The sequence below is a fragment of the Sitophilus oryzae genome, unplaced genomic scaffold, assembly GCF_002938485.1.
Source record: "Sitophilus oryzae breed Bouriz unplaced genomic scaffold, Soryzae_2.0 scaffold_1297_pilon_pilon, whole genome shotgun sequence".
NCBI lineage: Eukaryota > Metazoa > Arthropoda > Insecta > Coleoptera > Curculionidae > Sitophilus > Sitophilus oryzae.
Window position 1 is genome coordinate 1,637,926 of NW_022145945.1, and position 25,375 is coordinate 1,663,300.

Sequence of the window (25,375 nt, forward strand, 5' to 3'; positions counted from 1 at the left end):
TTGTAGGTTTCCAATAAGTCTAGTTTTTTTAATATAGGTATTTCTTATATTTTTATAAACGCCATTAACTAACTACATATAGCTAACATCCTGTCTAACAGATTTTTTTTGTTTTCCTTTCTTGAGTTATAACTCATCATATAGTCTCAGGGCTTCGACGAAAGCCAGTATTTGAGACGGTTTTACAGAGGTTAGGTTACTTATTGCAGAACAAAATTTCGGTAGAAATACTAATCCTGCACTAGAGTTTGTGAATGAAATGTATTCAAATACCGGATTTCTGGCACTTCACAATTTCAAAATAAAGCTCTGCCATTTAGAAGTGTTATGGATTCACATGAAATAACTTCAAAAACCGGTCCATTTTAATAGATGAATAGATATTAGGGGTATGTGTTATATGTTAGATCTTTTACAATTATTTTTCGATCTATTAATGTATTTAAACGTTACAACAGCCAGTATAACTTAACTGTACTTTTCTGATGAATTGATATAGGGTATATTTGATATAGGAATACGTTTTTATAGCTTTATAGGAAAAGTTTTTTATAATTTTTACAGTTATCTTTCGATTTATCATAAGTTTTTAAACAAGTTGATTTTTTTGATTTAAATCATTGCATCCTGATTAAGCCATCATAGGAGGTTACAAAAATATTTCAATAATCCCATTCATATATGTGCTAACTCCTAGATTATTAATTCCCTAGACGATGTTAAAAACCTTGAGATGTTACCGAATGCAGCCGAATCGAAATAAAATGTAACCCATATTTTTATCTGCACCGGAAAGCTCGCTGTTGCGTCAACATCGATCGCCCGAGCCGGCAACACGGCCCGCGCTTCGGCAACGCCGCCTCGCCCGGCTACATCGCTGCTACGTCACCGGGTCGGCTTTCACAACTGGTTGTGCGAGTTTTTGTTTGTGCGTGTATTTGTAAGTGTGTGTGAGTAGTCAGTCTATGCTTGCGTCGTTTCATTTATAACTTTATGCTGTGTGTATGTATCTACCTGTCCGGTTGCGGCCTACCTGGTCCCCTTGCGGACGAAAAACCGTTGTTTGACATGGAAGGAAACATTTTTAGAATGGGGGTTTAGATGAGAATATGACCAGTAGTTTGTTATTTATTGGGGATTAGATTTTTTTTGGTGGGTTATCGACTTTTTCAGATTTATTGTGGTCCTCTTCTGATCTCTAGGTTACATTTTCCAGTCTGATCCTTTTCAAAATGTCTAGCAACATTCCATCGAAATTACTTGACCATCTAAAATCCACACACCATAATAAATAAATCGTCAAAAGAAGAAGGCTTGATTTGAGGCTATCTCATTTATTTCATTCTAATTTTTGCATTATTAAAATATACTTTATATTTGTGTCCCATGAATCTCTTGATACACTTTAGATTTGCAAAAATCTGCCCTTTTTAAATAACCTTTATATTCTTCTAATTGGAACATTAAGAGGTCTAGGTTTCACCAATATAAAATTTCTGAGATTCGCATGGTTGTATGTTTTGTCCTTTGTTCAGTATTTGTTTATTTTGCCAGATGAGTCTAGGCCATACATTATTACACATTTCATTTTATCACATACTAAACCAATGAATACAGAACAACAAACAAAAAATGTAATATACCAAATACCATGTGAATGTGATAAATTTTACATTGGTGAAACAACTAGACCCTTAAATGTTCGAATTAAAGAACATAAACATTATTTAAAAAAAAAGGGAGATTTTCGCAAATCTAAGATTTGTCAGCATTCATGGGACCCAGGACACAGAATAAATTTTAATAACGCCAAAATTATAATGAAAGAAGCGATAGCCTCTAGAAGAAAAATAAGAGGCTTTTTTAATACAATCTAATAAAAATAAAGGTATTGCTCTTGCATCTGTAGATGTTAGTAATGTATGGCAATCGCTTCTTTGATTATAAAGAACATAACATAAATAAACATAACATACGTAAAAATTAAAAATAATCATACAGAAAGTTTGGGGCTTTTTGGTTTTACCTTATTAAGTCATTGTTATCAAGTAGTAATTGTTAATTTTGAAGTTTAACTTCATATGATGTCATTTTAACAGAACGTCAACGGTTTTTGTAGACGTACCTGTTTTAAAAAACTAAAGTGTTCTCGAATAGTTGAATTTAAATATTTTAAATAGTTTTTTCTTTATTCTTTGTATTTTTTTGCTTCCGACGGAAAGAGATAAACTTTCCGAAACGTTAAGCATTTTTTTGTTCGTTAGGCAAATTTGTATATCTGTAAACCTAACTTCTGACAAGTAGTTTCCGTTTGGGATTAACCAATACCACCTAGACAAGTCACCACCTAGACTCTTAATATCTAGGTGGTATTGCTTTGACCCAAAAGATTGGCGCTTTTCAATAGGGCCAAGAACGACGTTTCTTTGCCCAAAGCATTAACTATCTTTTCATAAGCTTTAAAAAATTACTTTAAAGAATAGAAGACTCTATCTGTCCAAAGTATTTCACTCTTGACCCAAAATGAATATGCAAAGAAGTTCTGGTTACAAGAACAATAGTCTCTTTGATTCATGCAAAAATTCTTGATTGAAAAGGGACCATTTCTTGATTAAAGAGACATTTTTCTTAAACCAATAACGAATACTATTGACTCAACTAAAATTTATTTTGATTTAAGAGAAGTCTATACATCATATACAGGCATATTACGAGGTATATTATTTTCTAATAAATTTAGGTTTTCCTGGTCTGTTGTAAGTAAAGTGATATTATTTTCCTCGATAGTACTTCTTTCTGCTTCTTCACTCCTTGGTATTTTTTGAGGTGGTCCATCACTCTACAAATTAGAAAAAAAATTTACATCACGATTAATAAAAGTAAAACAAATAAATTATTAAAATTATAAGCTTTGGTCACATTTTGAATTTTTTAATACGACGACTTGAAATTCTAAATTTTTTGTAATTATTTGCAAAAAAAAACGATACCTATATTCTTATTCTATCTATAATCACGCATGCATTATCTAAACAGGTGCATTAGGTAAATGTCTCTTACCTTCAAATATAGCAAACAAATGCTCTAATTTCCATTTTTTCAGAAACTCCTTTAAAGAATCCATATATCCTAAAATTTGTCCATAAAAAATGACAAATGCATGTTAATAACGATCACTAATTTGTTATACGATATGCGTTTAAAAAGCAAATTATGGAAAATTCCAAGTGGAAAATTCCAAGCAACAAAACCCGTGCGTACTATGATGTGCGACCTATGAAGTGCCACGTACGACTGATCGGACTGCCGACTGATTGTATATACCGTCCTTCGTCATCATCTTTGCGTGTCGTTATTATTTTTCATCAAAAGAGTATTTAGTTATTGGAAAAATGGCCATGTTTTTGAATGAAGTACTTCCTAGCGTATTTTTCTTATTATCTTAAAACAAAGTAACTTGCACTTGGTTGAATGAAAATAGATTCAAGAGAAATTTTCGAATTTTTCTTCAGAAAAAATATTTTCTTTTACCCTAAAATAAATTCTCTTGCCACTAAATTTTTTTTTTCAAGAACGATGACGACTTTAGTTCAAGTCTATCTTTTTTATCAGTGAGGGGAGTTTACTTACAGATCTATTGTGTGTTCCCCTTTCTTGAGTAATAACGAGTTATAACTCATCATACAGTCTCAGGGGCTCTAACAAAAGCCAGTATCTGAGACGGCTCCACAGAGGCCAGCTCTCTATCCTCGACATCAGCCGTAGCAAAGTTCATGGCACGAATTGTCGTCGTCTCGGCGCACTCAGTGACAAGGTGTTTTGGTTTTTCCCCATTTTCCTTCCCAGCCTGACTAACCATCATACCTAAAATAAAATCATATTTAATAAGAAACGAAAAAAAAAATATATTATATCACCAACAAAGGTCAAATTTCATTACTTTATCATCGAGACCAGTAAAGTACAAACACACATACAACTTTTATCTCGTATTTGTTTATGAACTGTGTTTACGACATGTGTCAGAGCGATACGCGGATGAAAAAATCGGTCTATTTTCAACATTTATCTTGCCACAGATAAAACGTAATATTTTTAGGCCAGTTCACGAACGAAACTTTTTATTATTAGTCTGTTGTTGATTCGCGATTAATTGTTTTTCCTTATTTGTCAGTTGGCGACAGACACAACAATAAATATTTTTCCATTCAGTTCGTGTGTGATTTATGTTGATAGTATTGTTCTATTTATATGCGTTCGTACACATGTTTGCCTCAAAACAACTTTATCGGGATTTCTCATTGCGAGTTCTGATCTTTTTTTTGGGAACATCTAATTAAGTAGTTCCAAGCAACGATTCCTTCAACAATGAAGTAGTTAGTAGTACTGTGTTAGAGAATTTTAGAATTAGTGATTGATATATAAATTACTATTTTTCAATATACAGCACTTTTTTTTGCTTAATTTTTTCAGCTTCTCTAGGCGACATCTAGACATTCTTTGACCAACTTTGAATTGAGTTGAACTGCTTGACTATCGATAAGATTGATAAGATGGCTATTTCTTGTTTTCTATAGTTTCTATCTAAGAATCGGCGAAGTAGTGTTTAATTCATACAGAATCGCAATTTTGAGCACCGTTTAATCATTTATTAAACATCAGAAACGCATAGTTTAGACGATTTAAAAATACTATTAACCAGGAAGTAAGAAACGAATATGGAACAATATGATAAGCTTATATAAAAGTAGAGTTTCTTACAAGAACTTCTTACAACATCGTAATACAAGATCGCAAATGAAGACCATTACCAATAGAATAGAGCTTGTTCTATTCTATGACATAATTCTAGCCCAGTATGATGATGTCATCACGTCTAAATATATATTTTTATAGGGTAATTTTAAGTATTAATGAACAAAGGAATCGTGAGGATGATACACGATAACCATCAAAATGGTCAGGTGCATGCGACCATTAACACCGCTCAATTACCATAAAACAGCTGTTATAGAAGGCACCTGCTACACGAAACTTAAAAAATTACCTCGAAGATCCTTCCTTACCTACTGCCCTTTTTACCTTGTCAAATTTGATATTAATAGCCCATGGCAACGGATCCTAGACATTTTTCTGGGAACCTACGATACAGTTGTCGGATTCCTTGGGTTGTCTGATGGTATCGATCTGCCATATGGTGGGCACCTGCTACGGCTAGGCTTACCTTTGTTTTGGTCGGGGTATAGTAAAAAAAAATGTACAGTTAGGCTATGAGAATATCTTCGTGTTGTTTTGTGGAAAGAACTAGAGAATGAGGACGGTTTTTTACGGTAAAAAAATAGAAGAGTTTTTATTTTCTTAATTTATTATTTTTTCTATAAATTCGTTTTTTTTAAAGACTTTAACCCACAATCATACTTATGAATAATAAGAAAGCTGAACAAATTAGGCAAAGAAAATAAAGTCCTCCTACGGCTGGGTGCTAGCACACTAAGGGATACAAGGCAATTAAAAAGCAAACGATCTAGATAGGAAAGAAGCGAACACTCAATTAACTGGACCAGAAACGTTCTGCTTACCAAGTGGAAATCAACTTAAAGCAGAATTCAATAACCTAGAAGAGTTTATCCGTAACCTGGAATGGGAATCCTCCAAGATCTAAAACACGAAGTTTTTGCTTGATTTAAGTAAGAACAATCTGGACGTTGTCTCCTCAATGAACACCTCAATAGATTGAAGCTAAGAAATAACGGCTGCAGATTCTGTGGGGAATATGCTACTACAACCATTGACATTAATAGCCATAAATTTTGCTACGATTAATACACATAAGAATATTTGCGTGAATGCTCTCTAGATCACTTATATAATAAATAACTATTATTATATAAATCATAAACATCAGAGAAATGTGAACCAGATACAGCAATAATAATTTTAAACAAAATATAACCGTATTATTTTAAAACTAGTTCATCCCGTGTAGTAGCAAATTCCAATAATCACTATAAATAAACACTAGAATTCTACGAAAGGCGAAGGATTTACGCAACTACTGACCACAACAAATTGATAAAGAGAAAATGTGGAAAACCCTTCGACCACAACAAAATAGGGATGTTGATTCTTATAAAAATGTCGATATTTAAAAAAATCTGATTTTCTTCTAGACCTAGAAATGTGTTAACAATTTTCGTTATTTTTTGCTCACATCTGACATGGTAGATGGATGAACTGGTAGCTATTGTACAAAAATTCAAAAGATTTAGACTATTTTGTGTTATAACGCTGATGAAAATATACAAATTCAATTTATTTGGAACTGAACATTAGATAGAGATTTCTATGATGTCAAAGCTGTAGTGGGTCTACTAACAAGGTATTTTGTAAGTTTAATAGACATCTAAAGTTGATGGGATTGACAAACGAAGCCATGTGTAGGGTGAGAGCCATTTATGGTAAATGTGCTGTTCTTTGTTTTACACAACGATAAGCCATTGACAAAGAGCTATATGGAGAGTTCATTCTCAAAGGTGCTAGACTTTTGGAAATCAGGCCTAGTATCGATAACTACCTCGAAAAGTCAAATCTCTATCTACTATAAATATTGCCAAAATATCGATATTATATAAAAAAAAACGTTTTTATCCGTTTTTATTATTTCTTAACAAACTAGTTTGTTATAATTTCAAAGTCACACCATTTTATAGAAATTACTAAGCTTTATTCATAAATTACTAATTCAACTATTTATTTTATGGTGACTACATCATCATCATCATCATCATCACGCAGCCCCCTTTCACGTCCATAGTTGAACATAGGCCTCCTCCAAACGTCTCCAGTTCTCGCGGTTTTTAGCTGTTGCAATCCAGTTAGTTGTTATTCGTTTCAGGTCGTCGGTCCATCGGGGGGGAGGTCTGCCTTGGCTACGCTTGTCGGCTCTTGGTCTCCACTCTATAAGTCTTTTGGTCCATCTCCCGTCTGCCATTCTAGCAATCTCCACTTTTGTTTTGTGTTTCGCTGGATAATGTCATCCACTTCCGTACGTCGACGTATCTCTTCATTTCTTACTCGATCTGTAAAAGTCAGACCAATCATAGATCTCTCCATCCGCCTCTGTGTCACTCTCAATTTTTCTGCGGTTGCTTTTGTTAGAGTGAGTGTCTCTGCGCCATAGGTCAAAACCGGGAGGATACATTCGTTAAATGCCTTTCTTTTCAGGTGTATTGGGATATTTGCTCTAAAGATGTCCCTCATTTTTCCGTAAGCCGCCCATCCCAAGGTAATTCGTCTAGCCAGTTCACAGGTTTGGTTATCTCTGCTTATTTTGATCTCATGGCCCAAGTATACATATTTGTGGACTAATTCTATTCTGTTGTTGTGAATTTGTATGTGTTCGCTGGGCACCATATTAGTCATTATCTTAGTCTTGTCAAAATTTATTGTTAGTCCAATCTCGTGTAATGCACCGTTAAGTTCTTGAAGCATGTCTTTGATCTCTCCCAGACTATCTGACACTATAACGATATCATCCGCAAAGCGTAGGTGGTTGAGTCTCTCTCCATCGATAACTATTCCTTTTTGTTGCCAAGCTAGCATTTTGAATGCATGCTCAAGAACAGTAATAAACAATTTTGGCGACATGGTATCGCCCTGCCTAATAAACACTGCAGATGATCGTTGGTACCAACGATCATCTGCAGTGTTTATGGTGACTACCCCTGTCTCAAACGTAGGTATTTCCTGCACAATTCCACAGGATTGATAGGAAATCATTCCGGCATTATGTATAGTAAAACTTCGTGGTTTCTTGGACTTCTTATCGGGTATCATGACATACAAGTGCCGTTTTAATCAACAAACTCACTATCCGAGGCTTCTTCCAAGAACTTGTTGATATCGTTACGTTCCAGGGTTTTTGATTTCCTTGACTTATGATCTTTTCCGTTGATTTCAGAAAATTGATAAGTTTTGGAAATTCGGAAATATTAATATTTTTATAAATCGAGTTGACTTGAGCATTGAATATTTAGTCCGTAAGGTTGATGGAACAAATTTCTTATGTAGTTCAAAGAAGTAAGCAAGCAAGATAGTTTCGTTTATACCTTTGACATGTTTTACTTTCATCCACTCTTCAAACGCCTTGAATTCCCTAACATATACGCCACGAGACTTTTCTGGCAGTATTTGTGCTGTAGCCGCCTCTGCCTGGTTAATAATTTCTTACGGAAGATCTTCCTGAATCATTTTTCTTTAAAATCTGACTTGCTGGTTGATAATTATTTACAAAGAAATAAAGCGCACATCTATATTGCATAGTAACATAAACGTACCCTGATAATTTATTAATTCGCAACAATGAAAGTAGAACTGGTAGATCCTTTTAAATTAATTATTCTTTACAGATTGGACATGAAACAGTTCTGCTGTTGGATAAAATTTTGTATGGCACTCGCGTATTATAACATATAAGTCACTTGAGAAAATTAGCCATCAAGGCTATAGCTAAACATTTCCCAGCGTAACTTATATGTAAGATAACACACTAGTACCATAAATAACTATTTTACAATATCGATATTTTGAATTCTCGATATATTCTATACATCCCTACCAAAACGCCACATCGATAAGGATTAGCTAGCGGACGTGTAGATCCGCCTTTAGCCCGTGTTTTACTCCGTCTAGAAAGTTGGCGGAATTGGGCTTTGGTGTTGCCGGATCTAACGGCCGCGATAAAAAGTACCTCCCTAACCGCGATAGTTTGTTTGTTTGGTCTTGCTCTCTTTGTCCCTCTCTCGCAAGCGTTCTCCGTCCTCGAAAAGTGTTACACAACAACAACAGTTCGTTCAACCTGACGACTAACCCACAAAACGTAACAAAAACTTGCGAGCTTTCATTTAGCGGATTGAGTAATATGTCGGTTTTTATTTCTGTTGCATCGACATTAAGTACATTTGCACCATCATTTTCAATGGACTTTTTTTTACTTCTTATAGGTCTTTCTCTTATATTATTACAAGCTTTTCTTTAACTAGAGCTGGGCGGATTTCTGCACTCAATATCCAATTACAGTACCCTGTACCAGCTTATGCAGTTCCTCCGGTTCTAGCCTTACTTTCCCAAATAGAAAGTTGATCGCTTGCGATCCAGAGCCTCGTAGTATATGCTCTGCTGTGTCAGAATCTTTATCGCTGAGTCTGCAGCAAAGACTCCAAAGACTTGACAGCCATATGTCCTGTCAAAAGACCTGTTGTAATCCGCGCTTTATTTCTGCTAAACATTAGCAGTTCCTTTGTGGTCTTAGAATTGTGTGGACAGTGGACTTTCTGCTTTTTCCTGATCCAGAGTTTTGATGCACTGCGAGTCATACATTTGGGTATTCTCAGTACTAGCTCTGGACCAAGATAGGATTCTGATGATCCTTGCCTTGCTAGTCCATCAGCAGTTCATGTTTTTCTCCAGAATTAACTGAAATAATCTATACCTACTAATATATAAAATCCTTAAGTGACTGACTCAGTGATTAATCACGATCCTGCTCAAACCACTCAACGTAAGAAGCTAAATTTTGGCACACAGGTTGAATCTAGGGTGTAGAAGTTCGATAAGAAAGGATTTTTCGAAATTCCAGTTCCAAGGGGGTGAAACCACCCCTCAAATATTACAATATTTTTTATTTAAAAAAACGGTGAAGTTTTCGAAAAAACGCTTAAACACGTATATTTTATTTTGTTATTTTTACATATTTTAAGATTTTTAAAAAAATATACAGGGTGTTTCGAAAAATCTGGTCATTGATTAATCACGATCCTGCTTAAAGCCCTTGACGTAAAAAGCTGATTTTTGGAAAACGGATTGACTTTAGGGTGTAGAGGTTCGATAAAAAGGGACTTTTCGCAACTCGAATTCTAAGGGGGTGAAACCACCCCTCAAATATTAGAATATTTTTTATTTAAAAACCGTATATTTTATTTTATTGTTTTACATATTTTAAGATTTTTTAAAAAATTATACAGGGTGTTTCATAAAATATGACCATTGAGTAATCACGATTCTGCTTAAACGTTTAAAGCTGATTTTTGGCGAACAGATTGACTTTGGGGTGTAGAGGTTCGATAAGGAGGGGTTTCTCGAATCTCAAATTCCAAGAGGGTGACAATGCCCCACAAATATTACAATATTTGTTATTTAAAAACGGTTAGTCTTTCGGGAAAACGCTTGGACCCGCATAATTTATTTTGTTTTTTTTACATAGGTATCTTGAAATTTTTAAAAAAATCATACAGGGTGTTCCAAAAAGTTGGGGTTGATTAACCACGATTCTGCTTAAACTGCTTGGCGTAAAAAGCTTATTTTTGGCAAACGGATTTTTCGAAAGTCAAATTCCAACGAGATGAAACTACCCCTCAAATATTACCCTGTTATATAATAATATTACCATATTGTTTTTTCTCATGCTGACATAAATGTGAGAAAATTTTATCCAGTTTGTATGTTAATGGAAATTTTTGCTTTGCTTTATCATCACCATTACAAATGTAAAAAGTGTATGCTAGTAAAAATATAAAACTAATCATAAAAAACTAAAAAACAGTAATATTTATTTGAACGTGACATGGTTCTGAATGTAAACATACGGTTCACAATAATTGTAAACAGATGACCTCAGAACCCAAACTTATGATTCAATAATTAGAATATTCTAATCACGCAAACGAAGAGCTACTAGGCACTCTCTGTTCTAATTTAAGACGCTAAACTGGGAGAAAGTTCTATAAAAATCAGTCACTAAAGCGTTCGATGACCTTTTGCCTCGACTGACTGACTTTAAACGCTTGTAACAAAGTCAGACAAACGGCTGACTCTTTCTTGTTTCAAAGGTCATAGCCATGCTACGGTTCCACGAAGGTCTCTCTATTGTTGACCCAATCGACTGTGGCTGCTTTATCTCGTTTAGTTTTGTTCGTTCAGAGAGAGGTAATTGTGACGTTGGTATTAAATATAGTCAGGAATGTGGTCCAATTTTCATTGCTTTACTCCCAAGGAACATTGTTTAACTAAATGTTAAATTGAAGTAAAATAGAACAGTTTTCCATTTCACATTCTTTTTCAATGTGCATATTTATTTGTTAAAAACAGTTATCAAGTTAATAAGGGTCAATAAGATAGGGCAATATAATGTACATAATTATTAAAATCATTCGAAGGATGAATATTTCATTGAACAGTTATAATTGTAGACCCAACTTGTAGCTATTGGGACGATGCGATTGGCCTATTCTAGAAAGTTATTTTCTGATTTTTACGTTACATTCTCCCATCCTATCTTTTCCAAAAAGCTTTCTGCCAATGGATTATTATCGTCTAATATCCAAAAAAACGCAAATTCGCCAGGCTATCGTAGGACATATAATTGTTTTACCGTTTTTTTTTCTTCTAACATTCCATTAGCTTTAAATGCCTATTGTGATGATTGCAACGCCTTGTTAGTAGACCCAAGACAGGTGTAACAGTTTCCTATCATTATCAGGTCTACCGTAATTTTTTTTAATGAACTATTTTGCCTCTCTTTGAGCTTGTGAATTTTTCCGACATTTATCCAAGCTCGTATATTTAATAGTTATTTTTTTATATATCGACCGAAAAGATTATGAATTTTTTTTTCTTTATTATCGCTCATTTTTTTTTATTTTTCGAAGATAAAACACTAAACAAATACAACACACGTTTTGTACAGCTGGTTCCAAAAAAAATGAATACGACTCTTGACACATTTTATTCGAATATTTGAGCAGTGTATATTTATGTGTCACGTATTTTGACTTGTTAAGGTTATTGTGACATTGTATAAAACAATTTTGCTTTTGACAAAGTGTTAAATATATTTTTCAGAACGTCAGCATGACATGAGCAGAGAAATGGGGGACTGGTATCATAGAATATACTGCCCGAAATAATAAAAATATGTTTCAAATCGTACTCAATTTTATTGGAAGCAGCTGTACGTTAAGTTTACCAATTAATGACGTCGGGTCGCAATACGCATGCGCCGGACACTTATTTGCAAAAGATCCGCGAACAGGTCTGACTGTCAGCTAACAATCAGAATTTTCTGTGCGAACAGCGTACTGTTGGTTGAAAACCAATCAAAACACCCTGTATATTATTGCATTTTTACATTCCTTTCTGATCACTTTACATAGTCCTAAGATGTTTTTTGATATGTTCTGATAGTTTCAGAGATATTAATAAATAAATGTAAAAAAATATATTTTTTCAGACGCTTTAAAAAAAATATTAAAAATACAAAAACTGTAGTTAAATCAAAATTATATTAGGTATTTACCTTATTTAGTTAGAGTCTTATAAATAGTCATAACCGTAATAGATACGAAAATGGTTCAATTGGGGCAAAGTTGCCCCCTCCTTGGCATGTTCACCAAGATGCCATCAAAAAAGTTTTAAAAATTTCGAAGATTGATGAGTTTTGTTGGCTAGGTAGTTTGGCAAATAATAAATAAAGCTGTCTCTTTAGTTGTCAGTTTTGAGTCAATATTTTTTAATTCTCTTTCGTGTCGATTGCTGATTGAATTGGAGCCAGAAATGGCTCAAAACGAAATAAGTAAATTACCAACAGATATTCAGGCTGAGGCGACAAACGCCATATCCAAACTACTTCCATTTAAATCCCGAATAACTTATGAAAAGGAATACAAAAATTTTCAAAAATGGAAGCAATTAAAAAACGTGCGAGAAGAAATAAAGTTTTTAACCTATCCTCGCTGTTAAAGTATCATTTAATCTACTATTTTTGATAGATATAAGGCAATTTTAACAGTTGTTATGGAAAAAACATATTTATGAACCAGGAATTAAATCAAAAGACACAAGCATTAAAAGTTGTTAAACCAGAGTAGAACGACTAGTAGATCAATCAGACTAATATTTCTAGAGAATGGTGTTAAATCTGCGAATGCTGTTAAAATTCTCGTTTTGTTAAAATTAATCTTGAGCAACAAAAATAAACACCATAACAAAAACACAACGTCAAAAAATTGTTCTTGGTCAATTTGTGTTACACAATGAAGTGACGTCATAGATGAGACGTTTTCCACATCTCCTGTTAGCGACGAGACAGAACGGTTGCAAGAACGACCCACCAAGGCAACTTTCTTGTTACGCAACGTTGCCAGTTCTTCGTGGCTTCGTTTGGTTAGCTACGTGTTGCCAAATTGCATTTAAGTAAAGTTCCTAACATATCTTAACGTATCTGTCTGTATCTGTATTATTTTGGTACAAAATCTAATATTTTGTCAAAATCTAGTATTAAAGTGATAGTAATCAGATAGTAGGTGTTAAGTGTGTTTTCCTCTACTGTTTTCGTACAGACCTCGAATCAGCTGGATAAGGTGTTGAGAAACTCCCATCTTCTTTACTACAATTTTTTGGGTAATGTTTGGTTATGTTACTTTTATTCTCTTATCTATGGTTACTTTTTATTTTTTAGATTTATGCGTCATTAGCGCCACTGTGGTTATTCGGTGAACCCTTATTCTTCCCATTTTTGTGACCACTTTTTCAAATAAAATATCCCATAAGAGATATTTCTCATCATATACAGACCATTACAACCTAGGACACGGTTTATTGTAATTCCTGATATTGCTTAAATCCCACGCCATCCGGCAACGCCGCGCCATGGCAGACATAATTTTTGTTTTTCCTCCTTCCGCTCCCGCCAACCGCGCCGCGGCTTTTTTCGCAAACGACCGCCAACATGGCCGCCGCCGCCGCGAGAGAGAGGTCATGGCGGTCACGTGACCCCGTTTCGTTGCGGCGGCGTCGGCGTGACGTAACAGCGGTCCGTTGCACGCCGGCGTTCGGGCGCGGTCGACAGTGTTCGGTGAGGGGGAACGCGGGAGGCCGAGGCCGTTCGCCACCGCCGCTACTGACGTTTGCGGTGCGCTTTTTTCTTTGATAGCGGCAGCGGAAGTGGCGTCACTCGAAAGGCAGCGTTGCCGGATAGTGCGTGGAGATTCGAGCGGCGTTGCCGGGTCGGGCGGAAATTCCGGAAGTCTGTAAGGAAGTTCTGAATTAGTATTTTTGGAGAATAGTTTTTTCGCTTTATTGAGCGTTAAATTTACATTAAGATGCAGAAACTTCATATAAGATTGTAATCAACGATTGAAATAACTGGTAATACTGCGTTGGACGATTTTAGGGTTAGTTAGAAATAATTGCAATTATATGGCGCGCCATAAAAATTGTGACTAACAAATTCCTAAGTTTATTTTTCGATCGTGCTACCACATATAAACGTCTAGTTTTTAAAGCAAGAATTTGCAATTTTCGATTTTTTATTACAAGGATAAAATATTTTTATTGCTAAAAATATACCGCTTATAACAAAAACAAAACGGAATATAAAAAAAATTCTCAAGTTTATTGTTACTTAAATTTTTAATTTCGCTAGACGGCAAATTTTTCATTTGTTGTTTACTGTTAAATATTACGATATTTGCAATGCGTATTTTTGCAATACAGAATAACAAAGTATTTATTAGTTATCGAGGACAAAATTCAAATAAACTTATCGTTAACTTGTGTTATTTTTAATGATGAAGGTCACATAAATATATTATTTGATAGTAAAGCTTTAGTAGATGGAAAACTTTAAGCACCTGCAGGTACTCAAAACTTATGACTCACGAATCTACTATTGTCAACTATTTCACTTATTTTTCATTGCTCGGTAGTATTTTTATTTAGTAATCTATTTACCAATAATTTAATAGTGCTTATATTAATTTCTTTTTTTCTTTTTCAGTACCAGTGTCAATCGCTTCGGCCAACGGTTCCAGCAGCTCTCCACTGAACAGAACGAGTTCACCGCCAGATGTAAACACTTCCGTTCCGGGAGCACCACAAACCCAGCCCCAGGGAACTACCGGTCAGAACCCGATGGCCGCGCTCATGTCCGTTGCTGATAACTTGCCTCCGGGGAGTCCCAGGTCTACAGGGGGTAGTCCTCCGGGAAACGCCGCCCCGAGAAGCGCTAGCAGGGGTAGTCAACACTCGCCTAACTCCACAGGTAAATCGTCATTATCATCATCATCATCATTATCATTTAGCTTAGCTTGTCCATTGATGAACAAAAGTCTCCCTTAACTCTAACCATGTCTTTCTATTTTGTGCCACTTGAATTCAATTTCCAGCCACTCTTTTTTATATCATCTGTCCACTGTCCATCGGCTAGGAGGTCTGCTTCTATAGGCCTCGTGTCTTGGTCTCCATTCAGCAAGTGTCTTTGTCGACCGTCCAGCTGTCATCCTAGCCACATGTCGTGCCCAGTTCCATTTAAGATGGTTGATGGTAGATAGATCTTTGAGATAGATGATTTTTTTTGAGATAGAAGATCACCGCATCCCTTAAGGTTGATTTTCATGCGTCCTTTTTCCGTTGATATGATGGTCCGACGCGACGGCGCTCTGATTGGTCATAGCGTTTTCCCGTCACTTTTCATCCGTAATTTTTTTTAGTCCAGCCCGTCAACGGCGAAAGATCGTACGATAACGAACGTTTTGACACTTTTTTGACAAATTTAATCTAACCTTAATAAAAATTTAATAGTACAAGAAATAGCAACGTCGGGAAAACGAGAATTTTAAGAAAGCTGGTTCGCTATGTTTTCCTGTGCTCTTCTGATCAAAGTGCGGGCCGTCTGTCTGCGGGTAGACTTCTGCGGTTCACTACTGCGCATCACATCTACAGGGTATCCCATTTTCGTGTGTTTTATGGGATTTCTCGTTTATGAGTAGAGATACAATGATGCAATTTCCACATTACTTTGCTACTTTTTTACGAAACCAAATATTTTTCACAGAGGTTTGTTCTAACCTCCTTAGTTACTGAAATACATGGCGAATTTGTGATGCGCAGTAATGAACAGATGTTGAATAGATATGATGCGCAGTAGTGAACGCAACGTCTACCGGCAGCCAGACGGTCCGCTCTCTGTTCAGGAGAGCATAGCAAAAAATATATTAAAGAACCAGCTTTCTTAAAATTCTCTCTCGAAAACGGTGCTAGTTCTTAGACTATAAGCAAAACAGCTAAATCGCTATGGAAATAAAAATATAAAATGACACCAATCACAAGCAAATCATACATTCGATAAACGAAGGCATGAAAATGCAATAAATTTAAAAACTGCGTAAATTTCTAACCAATCGAAGTCTTTAAATTCAACCAATAAAATTATTATCGTACCATCGGATCACGGATGAATGAGAATCAAGTTTTACTCCTGTTCGATTTCTTATGGTATCATTAGGTATTTTATCCCTAAGATTAACTCCCAACACGGACCTTTCCATTTTCTGTTGCATTACATGTATTCTGTTAATATCCATTTTTGTCAAAGTAACTGTCTCCGTGTAATGTACTTCTAATATGTACTACCACAGATTAGGTATCGTATAAGTATATAGATAAAAATATTGTCCCTAATTCGTGGTACGAAAATTGTTTTTATGTTTTTTACGATGTGCAAACGAGTAAAATTTCCTGTGCGCAAAAGTAAACTCGCGTAAAATAACAATAAACAGCGTACTAGAGAGATATCGCTAAACCGAATAGCGTGCATGGACGTTAATAAGGCCAGGTGTTATTTCCTTTAGGGGAGGTGGTATTAACTCTCTTCATGTATAGTTATCAGATCGGAAAGAATTCTGTTCGCGTCGCGTCCGCTATTTAAACTTAACCTAACTTTGAATTTAAAACTTTGAAATTGTTTTGTTTACTAGGTATTTTAAAACTAAAGGGCTAAAGTGCTTATTTCCAGTGCTTTATTGTTCAACGTCTGCCAGTGGATTTAGGGTAACAGGCAACAAATTCTCTTAGAAGGGCTAAGTCGTCATCTGCTGTAAACCTAAGCCTCTTTATAGGTTCTTTAATATTGGAAGAGGTGGAATCCATATTTTGGGCCATATTTATTTAATTCAATCTAATCCCAGGTACTTAAATATCAAATTACCTAATAAGTAATAATTCAAAACAATTCAAACATAACCTAAAATAAAAGATCGCGCCGGCCGGCCCCGAAAGTTTTTAAACGTTATTTAGAAATAGCGCTTGGTGTAATTGATCCGCAAATTACGTCAGGCGGTAACGTTATTAGCCAGTGTTACGTTAAAAATTGACTCGCGATATGCGCGAGTCAATTTTTCACCATGATAAGGTACGCGTAAATACTGCAAGGCACTATTCGGTTTTCCAATATCTCTCTAATAACTGTGCCGGTCAGGCGCTGTGCACAGTTTTAGAGGCCATAAGTGGGCGTGCTATGTGCGCAAACTAGTAACCTAACTAGTGCCCGATTCCGAAAATTGGAACCGCGAAAAACAATAAAGAAAAAACAAAGTTTATAATCTGTATAATCTGTAGTACTACTATGTTGTATATACTATGGTTTCTTCTTCAAATTGTCAAAATCTGCACATGACTTCGTGCGTCAATCCCATCAGCTGTAGATAACTATTAAGCTTACAATGTTAGTAGACCCACTACAGCTTTGACTGTCTGCTTATCAGATCTCTCTGCCCTGGTGAATTTCTCCACCATTCTAGAGATTTGTTGGTCACAAAAAAAGAACAAATTAACACAGATTTTGTTGGGTGATTTTGCCTGTATATTTCGTCGGACAGACTAGAACTTCAGCTCTGTATTGGAAGACCCTGCATTGGATAATTGCTTCTACCTCTTCAGCAAGACGCTTGTGTTCGCCTGGCAACCGTTACAAGTTGAGAAATCTCGTCTGGCCACTGAGACTGAACAGTTATTTTCCTTCGCATTCCGCAATGCCTAATACAGCTAACAAGAACCGGACCAGTTGGAGCGGTTTCTTTTTCTCTCTCCTGTCTCTCTACGAAAGCAAGAGTCGCTAGAATTTATATCGAACGTTGTACCGTAATAATAAATAAATAAAACGGCGTTCTTTAAGAATAATAACGGTTCTATTGCGGTGTTGTTTTTGAAAACGAAACGTTTTAATAGATGTTTTTAACTGTTACTTTTTTATATCAGTGGAGAAAATTAATTCAACTTGAAACTTGAATGTACCGTACATAAAATATGTTTGAAGACTGAGAATGCGAGAAAAAAATCTTGTTCCTTTCGTATTTACTAAGTCAGTTTACTACCTCAGTTCTACAAACCTTAAGAGTCTATTTCACTAGTCCGAAAAAGTAGCAAAATAAGCGTTCGGGATTTAATGCTTTATGTAAAACTGGCTTGGTATTTTTACACAAATTAGGAAGGAAATTAAAGATAAAGGATTATACTATATCCGTATTGTAGCACATTTTTAGACAACTCCTTTATTTTTAAGATTTTGATGGTCAATCAACAAAATATTCCTCATGTTTGGACTAAATTTTCTCGAAAATAAAGACATAATTTAAAATTCCGTTACAATACGGAAATAGATTGAAGTTTTGTGATTACAGTGATATATAATTTATAAGGTTTTGTAACAAATTGCTCGCTATTTTATGGCAAATGCTGAAGCTTTGCACACCTTAATCAAGCCTTAATCAAAGCACGTGTGTTTGGAATTTTGGGTGGGGCTTAACACGACAGGATCGGGCTAAGGCTTAGGAAGATTTCTGAAATATAATATATATTTACTATGATACCTTCCTGGACACAAACAACACTTTAATGAACAATTCTTTCCATAAAATCAATAAAATGAAAAATATACGAAATAATATACATGTACTGATTTCTTTCGAAAATCGACAACTATGAAACTATGATACCGTCCTGGACACAAACGGTACATTATGAGACAGGAAATTGTAGAGAAAAAAGCCCTATAACATATGATACAACACTTTAATGAACAGTGCTTTCCATAAAACCAATAAAATGAAAAATATACGAAATAGTATACATGTACTGATTTCTTTCGAAAATCGACAACTATGAAACTATGATACCGTCCTGGACACAAACGGTACATTATGAGACAGGAAATTGTAGAGAGAAACAAGCCCTATAATATAGGATACAACATTTTAATGAACAGTGCTTTCCATAAAATCAATAAAATGAAAAATATACGAAATAGTATACATGTAGTGATTTCTTTCGAAAATCGACAACTATGAAACTATGATACCGTCCTGGACACAAACGGTACATTATGAGACAGGAAATTGTAGAGAGAAACAAGCGCTATAACATAGGATACAACATTTTCATGAACAGTGCTTTCCATAAAATCAATAAAATGAAAAATATACGAAATAATATACATGTACTAATTTCTTTCGAAAATCGACAACTATGAAACTATGATCCCTTCCCCGACACAAACGGTACATTGTAAGACAGGAAATTGTAGAGAAAAAAAGCCCTATAACATAGGCTACAACACTTTAATGAACAGTTCGTTCCATAAAATCAATAAAATGAAATATATACGAAATAATATACATGTACTGATTTCTTTCGAAAATCGACAACTATGAAACTATGAACCCTTCCTGGACACAAACGGTACATTGTGAGACAGAAAATTGTAGAGAAAACCGCTTTTAAACCCCTGAGAGCGACCCGAACACTACAGATTAACACACACTAAAATTTTAAAATTTACCCTCAAGCCTGATAAGTCTAGCATGGTTTCCCAAACAACTCCAACCTAGTACATGTAATCTCAGCGTGTATTGGTTATACCATATACCATGTATACTGACTTTTATGAGTTGTCCGGTTCTGTGTTTGAATGGCCCTGTCAACCTGATTGTACCTACAAGACAGAAATTCTAATTGGAGGTGGTTCTACACAAATTTCTATATAAATGATCAATTGACTAAATTTTGCTGGTATTGAAAATGTGTAAAAAAGGATGAAAAAGCACAATAGAACTAAAAATATAGATTTATTTAAATTGGAATATTGTTTTTCTAGATATCCTCCAAATAAAGAATGGATTATACTATAACTCACGGTGTCTTAATATAATTCTGATATAGTTTTATTCAATTCTTCGTACGGTATGAAATTTATAGGTTCCTTTTTTGAATTATTTATTATACATCCTGCTTTTGATTGAATGGACGGTTCGTCCATACATAATAACATGCATATTCACACACACACACGCCTTTAAAAATTCGATTGTTTGTGTTACGTGCTAAAGACGTATACGTCACAATGACCTTCAAAAATAAACGTTGAAAGAATTTCCTTTATAGAATTTATTACTTTCAATATGAAATGACCATAGACTTAAAATAAAATATAGACTACACTATTTACATCTCAACGCGGACAAACAACCTTTTTTGTACACATGTTTACTTCTGGGTACAGTCGACCGAGCCTTCCTCGTCCAGCCTATGTTGTCACGTCTTTAATATTATCAATATTTTTTTTCTTGTTATACACATATATTGGATATTAATACTACAGTTTAATAAAGTAGGTTTTAATATTCCATAGATGTATTAAATAGTCCTTATACTACTAAATTATAAGTCGGATACTGTTTAATAAGGATAAGTTCTTTACAATATGACAACACCGATTAGAGGCGAGGGAGCCTATTCATTCATTTATTACCTTGTAGTACGTGTCGCACGTGTGCTGTAAAGCTTTGTTGCCGCTATCTCCCTGGCTGTATTAACGCATTTTCTTAGCTTGTAGTCCTTAAGTGTTTATTTTATTGACTTTTTGTGTTCAAAAACTATAAAATATGGTTCGCCAGTGCCAAATTTGCAAGAAATTTGACTTAAATAATCCATTTAAGTCTTGAAACGACTTTTGACCGGTAGGCAACTCTCAATTTACCCATTGGCAGTCAGTGGCGTTGTTGTAGAAAGGCGCTTATTTAGATAATATTTTAGTAAAATGTAAAATCTGAATTTTTTCTTTTACATTACATTATTTACTTACTTACATTGTAACAAAATCATAATTATAACCCTGTTAATAATTAATAATGTTTTTATTAAAAATATATTCCGGTTTATTCTAAAATTATCTTCAGAATCTAAAATAACATACAAGAATTTTAAAATGATATTACATTATGAAACAATATTTTTTAATATACCGGGTCGTCTCAAAAATGGCTCACCCCTATAACTTTTTTATTTTTTCAGATAAAAAAAACAGATTTGTATGTTAGTAGGTATATGACATAAATTAGGATTTATTGACGTATTCAATTGTTTTTGGTCTCTTCCTGTTTTACCGAAATGATTACATCTTTTTATTTTTAAAGGCACCCTCGGTATATTGCTACTTTATTCGATAAAAAATGACACTCTGAATAGAATGACATATCATATGTCAACTTTTGACATTGTCGCTTAAAAACATATCCTATTTTTAATTTCAATCCAGTTTTTTTCAATCCACTAAGTTTTAATCAAGGAGCCTTGGAAAAATAGTTTTGATCGTCTAATAGGTTTCGTGTCTTGTCTAGGCCGGTTAAAAGATGTACAAATCGTATTTTTAATCATACATATGTCAATTTTTTCAAATGGAACAAGGGTGACTCATTAGCATATTTGGAAAAAGCATTTTTTATGAATATATTGATACCACACACTTGGTATTTCGAGTCAAATTGTCGTTATGAACCGCGTGTTACAATTACAATTAAACCATATGCGAAAATGTCAAAAGTTGACATATGATATGTCATTCTATTCAGAGTGTCATTTTCTATCGAATAAAGTAGAAATATACCGAGGGTGCCGTTTAAAAATTAAAAGTTATAGTCATTTCCGGTGAAACAGGAAGTGACCAAAAACAATTGAATGCGTCAATCAATCCTAATTTATTTCATATACTAATATACTAAATCTTGTTTTTTTTTGAAAATATAAAAAAATTATGGGGGATGAGCCACTTTTGAGACGCACCCGGTATAATAAAGACAGTACCGAGTTAAATAAATGTAGTTTTTATTTTATCCACTTCCTATCACCTTCCTTGCTTTAATGGAACAGATTTATGTTTTCTCTAATTTACATAATAAGACATCACTTTAGATACACATATACCAGAAAAACACACACACCAGAAAAAAATTACAATCAATATATTTTTTTTCTCCCTGTCGCCGATTCTATTATATCTGTGGAATAGATCCTGTTTTGATTAATATTAGGGGTTGTAAATGTTTGACTAAAATTAATAATTTATTATTAATTTCAAAAATTACCTAATTTCGATTATAAAATTTCTTCTATAACATGTATTTTATTATTTTTATCCTTTTGGACTCTAAATTGTTTTTTCTAAACTTTTATTTAAAAACCTGTCCTAAATCTTAATAAAATATAAAAAAAGTTTAAATACGATATATTTTAATTTAATTATAGCTTCATTAAAAAAAAATTACCCGGCTATGATACGGAGAGTTCAGGTGTACTTGAGAAACGAAAGACAGTGTTGTGTTTCTCGGCAGAGTCGTCAGGGAACGACCGTTACGACAGAGACAACCTATCTATCGCTCGTGTCGCACTCGTTATAACCTAAAACAATAACACAACAATAACAAGACAGTGTCTGACCGCATGTTCCAGCTATTTATGAATGAGATGCTCAGTCTATATTTTATTTTAAGTCTATGGAAATGACTGTCTGACTTTTAAATTTGCTAATACTAGCCCCACTATACAGGGTGGTCCGAAATGTATTCCGGAAACTTCGGCAGCATATTCTGCAGATAAAAATAAGTAAAAAAGTTCGTATAAGTGTATGTCTTAAAACGCATAGTTTCGGAGATACAGGGTGCAGAAGTTTCATTTTTATTTCGATTGTTTCCAAAGCGGTCAATTTCTGAAGTAACGTCAATATTTGGATGAAAATTGGTGTCTGGGAATTTTTTGACATGAGAAATTTGATTTTGATGTCAATGTGACTCCTAGTTTTGAAGAGTAATAATTTTTCGTCCGTATCTGTATAAAACTACCGAGTGAAAAAGTATATATTTCCGTGATTTTTTACGTAAAAAATCTCTCTTAGTAAAAATCGTTACTAGCAACCGTTCTCAAGATATTTAGAATGGGAACAGTCAATACATGTCATTATTGACAAAAAATAAACATATTGAGTAAACAAGAAAGTTGAACCAATATCCTACACGCTTTTATTCATTTGAGGAATTCATATTTACAATTTTTGTTTATTTTAATTTACAAGTTTGGATCTGACAGTTTGACATTTCTGAGAGCAACGACAATTGAACTTGTTTCCATGGCTAATTAAGTGAAATTATTTAAAAATGATACGAATTGGCTATAATTCAGTAATTTTTCGGAAAAAAAAACATATTATAGCTCATATCGCTGAAAAGCTTAAAATATGGCGCTTTTTATGAAGTCATGGCCAACTATGGTTTCCGTTTAAAAAAAACATATGTTTGTGTCATATGTAAAAAATGACAGGCTTTAGGAAAAAACGGAGAACACAATCTCATTAAGGATGTGATTATCTACAACTTTTATCTGACAATTTTCTGTCTAAAATAGGTCATAATGGAATTAGGGACAATTTTTAAAATAGCCGAAATTTGTTTTTTTTTCGAAATATCTAGTAAGCCATGAACTTTTTCAAAAATCTGGAAGGCGCATATTTATGACCCCACAAAACTGCAATTGTTTCCTCATTTAACCGACTCTCTATCTCCAGTAGTTTCCGAGATACCCATAGAAAACATCATAGAAAACTCACCCTGTATACTTATCTGAAGAAAACCAATCAACTTATCGCTTCCATTTATTTCAGCCGGTTCGACGAGCAGTCGCAGGTCCAGCGGCTCGCGCCACGTCAGCTCCACGACAGTGACGTCGACGGAGGCCGGGGCCATGACCAGTGGCGGCGGCAACGAAGCCCTGGCCGGCACCGGAGAGAACGTAGCCACCGCGGCCGCTCCCGCTGCCACTGCCACGCTTAAATGCACCCTGTGCCAGGAGAGGTTGGAGGATACGCACTTCGTGCAGTGCCCCAGCGTGCCCCATCACAAGTTCTGCTTCCCGTGCAGCAGGGAGAGCATCAAGAGACAGGGTGCTGGATCTGAGGTAAGAAAAAAATTAATATTAATATGTATATGTGTTGTGCGACTCAATTTGACCGCATTTTCAAGCTCCAGAAGAGAGCTGTTCGATATTCACTGGGAGTAAACAGCAGAACTCATTGCCAGGACTTTTTTAAAAAAATTAAAAATAATAAATCTTCCTTCCTTATTTATAATTGAATCCGTTTGCCTAATACGTAAGCATGTGTGTTTGTTTACTTTACCTTTGTCTACAAATTGTAACATTTTTTGACAATAAACGCATTGATTTAATAAAAAAAATAAAATAAATTACTAATTAAAGTCTTACAGTCCATAGCAAAATAAGCGTTCGGCGTTTAATGTAAAACTGGCTAGGTATTTTTACACAAATGAAGAAGGAAATTAAAGATAAAGGATTATTTTAACTGAAAAATGTTATTGCTTTGTTAAATTTATACAGGGGTACCAAAAATAGTGTCCAAGGATCCAAATATGATATAAAGTACCGGGTGTTTCATAAGAAAAAATATAACTTTGGTGTGGATCTTAGTTCTGACATATCCTGTACATTTCAAAATAATTTTAAATTATGCACATTGCCTTATATGTATATGTTACGCTCAATAGTCGAATTCGGGCAATGCCCGAAAAATCTACTTTTGAGCAAGGAAAGCCCAAACCCGAAAAACCAACTACTTAACCAATGAATTAACACCCTCCAAATAACCACGCTAACCAACTCGCCAAATAACTAAACCAATCCAGCAAAATAAAAACAGTAAATCACCACAATACACAAAAACACTTTTACTTTTACACTGGACGCGCGTTTCGCGTCCCACCATGTTAGCATCATCAACAGATGATTATAAACTAAAGTACAATCTACAAGTTGAGCGTTTATATACTCGCTCAGTGGGCACCGAGTGGGCGTGGCAAAATCTAGCCAACCGAGTCAGAGCCCACTGAGCGTAACAGTTAGATTTCCGCCACTAGAGTAGTAGGAACAAAGAACTTGAAGGAATTGGACCGTTGTCTCTGTTCATACTATCTTTACATTTATTAATTCTGATGCTTTCATATGCATCTAATTGCCTGTAATTTGAGACTTGTTTAATTAATTTTAAATTATTAAGATCTATACAATGTTCTTTATCAACAATATGTTCGGCATCGCAAGATTTATCCGGTCTACCATATTTTATCTGAGCTAAATGTTCTTTAAATTAGTTAATATTGATTTTCTAGTTTGCCCAACATATTTCTGATTACAATCTTTACAAGAA

The 25,375-nt window shown here is 34.6% G+C and overlaps 2 protein-coding genes across 2 annotated transcripts in view; both read left to right on the forward strand.

The window, feature by feature from the left end:
• LOC115874530 overlaps positions 1 to 25,375 on the forward strand; it is a 243,296-nt gene that overhangs the window by 175,694 nt on the left and 42,227 nt on the right. The window lies entirely within an intron of this gene.
• LOC115874531 (interferon regulatory factor 2-binding protein-like A) overlaps positions 1 to 25,375 on the forward strand; it is a 63,533-nt gene that overhangs the window by 35,097 nt on the left and 3,061 nt on the right. Inside the window, exons 3-4 of the mRNA XM_030889700.1 lie at positions 14,834 to 15,097; positions 23,819 to 24,111. Of these exons, the coding sequence (XP_030745560.1) occupies positions 14,834 to 15,097; positions 23,819 to 24,111 (557 nt within the window). The remainder of the gene's footprint in view (positions 1 to 14,833; positions 15,098 to 23,818; positions 24,112 to 25,375) is intronic.